At 71.8% G+C, this 1,249-nt stretch overlaps 1 protein-coding gene across 1 annotated transcript in view; it reads right to left on the reverse strand.

The window, feature by feature from the left end:
- Nucleotides 1-1,231, reverse strand: part of LOC113940008 (kinase suppressor of Ras 2-like) — a 19,997-nt gene extending 18,766 nt beyond the window's left edge. Inside the window, exon 1 of the mRNA XM_027631041.1 lies at nt 1,028-1,231. Within this exon, the coding sequence (XP_027486842.1) occupies nt 1,028-1,204 (177 nt within the window). The 5' untranslated portion in view covers nt 1,205-1,231. The remainder of the gene's footprint in view (nt 1-1,027) is intronic.
- Between the last annotated feature and the right edge of the window lie 18 nt (nt 1,232-1,249).

The following is a 1,249-nucleotide window of genomic DNA, read 5'->3' on the forward strand; positions in this document are numbered from 1 at the left end:
GGGATGCAGGTGAGCCAGGGGGATGCAGGTGAGCCAGGGGGATGCAGGTGGGCCGGGTGGGATGAAGATGGGCTGGAGGGGATTCTGCCTTCTGGGGAGGTAGGAGCTGGATCGAAGGGATGCAGCCAGACCAGGGGGGATGGAGGTGGGGAGAAGGGATGCAGGTGGGCTGGGGGGATGCGGCCTGATGGGAGAGTGGGAGCCCACCAGGAGGGAGGCAGTGGAAGGGATGCAGGCGGGTCAGGAGGATGCAGCCTGATGGGGTGGTCGGAGATGGGTGGGTGGGAGGCAGGTGGGCTGAGGGGATGCAGCTCAGGGGAAGGGATTCAGCCAGGCCCGAGGGATGCAGCCCCGTGGGAGGGATGCAGGTGGGCCAGCAGGATGCTGCCTGGTGGGAGGGAGGCAGCCAGGCCGGGGGGATGCAGCCCGAAGGGGAGATGGGAGCCACTGGAAGTGGATGTGGCCGAGCCAACAGGATGCAGCCCCACGGAAGGGATGCGGAGTGGGCCGAGGGGATGTAATCCAGGGAAAATGATGCAGCCAGGCTGCGGGGATGGAGCCAGGTAGCAGGGATGCAGGTGGGCCGAGGGGATACAGCCCGGTGGAAGTGGATGCAGCCCGGCTGAAGCAGGAGCCGGGAGGAAGGGACGCGGCCAGGCCGGGGGGATGCAGCGCAGTGGGAAGGCTGCAGGCGGGCCGGGGGGCTGCAGGAGGGCCGGGGGGGCGGAGGGCGGGGCGGGGGGGGGCCCGGCGGAGCGATGCGGCCGGGCCGGGGGATGGCGGGGGATGGCGAGGGGATGGCGAGGGGATGGCGGGGGCCGGTGCCGCGGCCGGGCCCCCGCGCTCGGTGCCGGCAGGAGGGTTCGGTGGTCCCGGACCCACCTCGGGGCCACCTGCAGAGCGCGCAGCCTCACTCGGTTGCACCGCAGCGCCGCGGGGGAACCCGCCGCGGCCGGGGGGGGGGTGGGGGGGGGGGGGGGGGGTCGGTGTGGGTTTGGGGGGGGGGGGGGGTTCGGCGGGCCCGTACCTCCAGGGTGCGGATCTCCTTCTGCGTGAGGTCGTTGGAGGCGGCGCACTTGGTGCGGAGCCCCTCCAGGTTGGAGATGCTGATGTCGATCATGTTCTGGACCAGCTCGCACTGCTGCAGCGCCTTCTGCAGACTCAGCTCCTGCTCCTCGCTCCTCGTCATGTTGTCCTCATCCATCGCTCGCCGCGCCCCCCCCTCCCTCCCCGCCCGCCCTCCCTCCCC

The sequence above is a fragment of the Corapipo altera genome, unplaced genomic scaffold, assembly GCF_003945725.1.
Source record: "Corapipo altera isolate COAL_440 unplaced genomic scaffold, ASM394572v1 220, whole genome shotgun sequence".
Lineage (NCBI taxonomy): Eukaryota > Metazoa > Chordata > Aves > Passeriformes > Pipridae > Corapipo > Corapipo altera.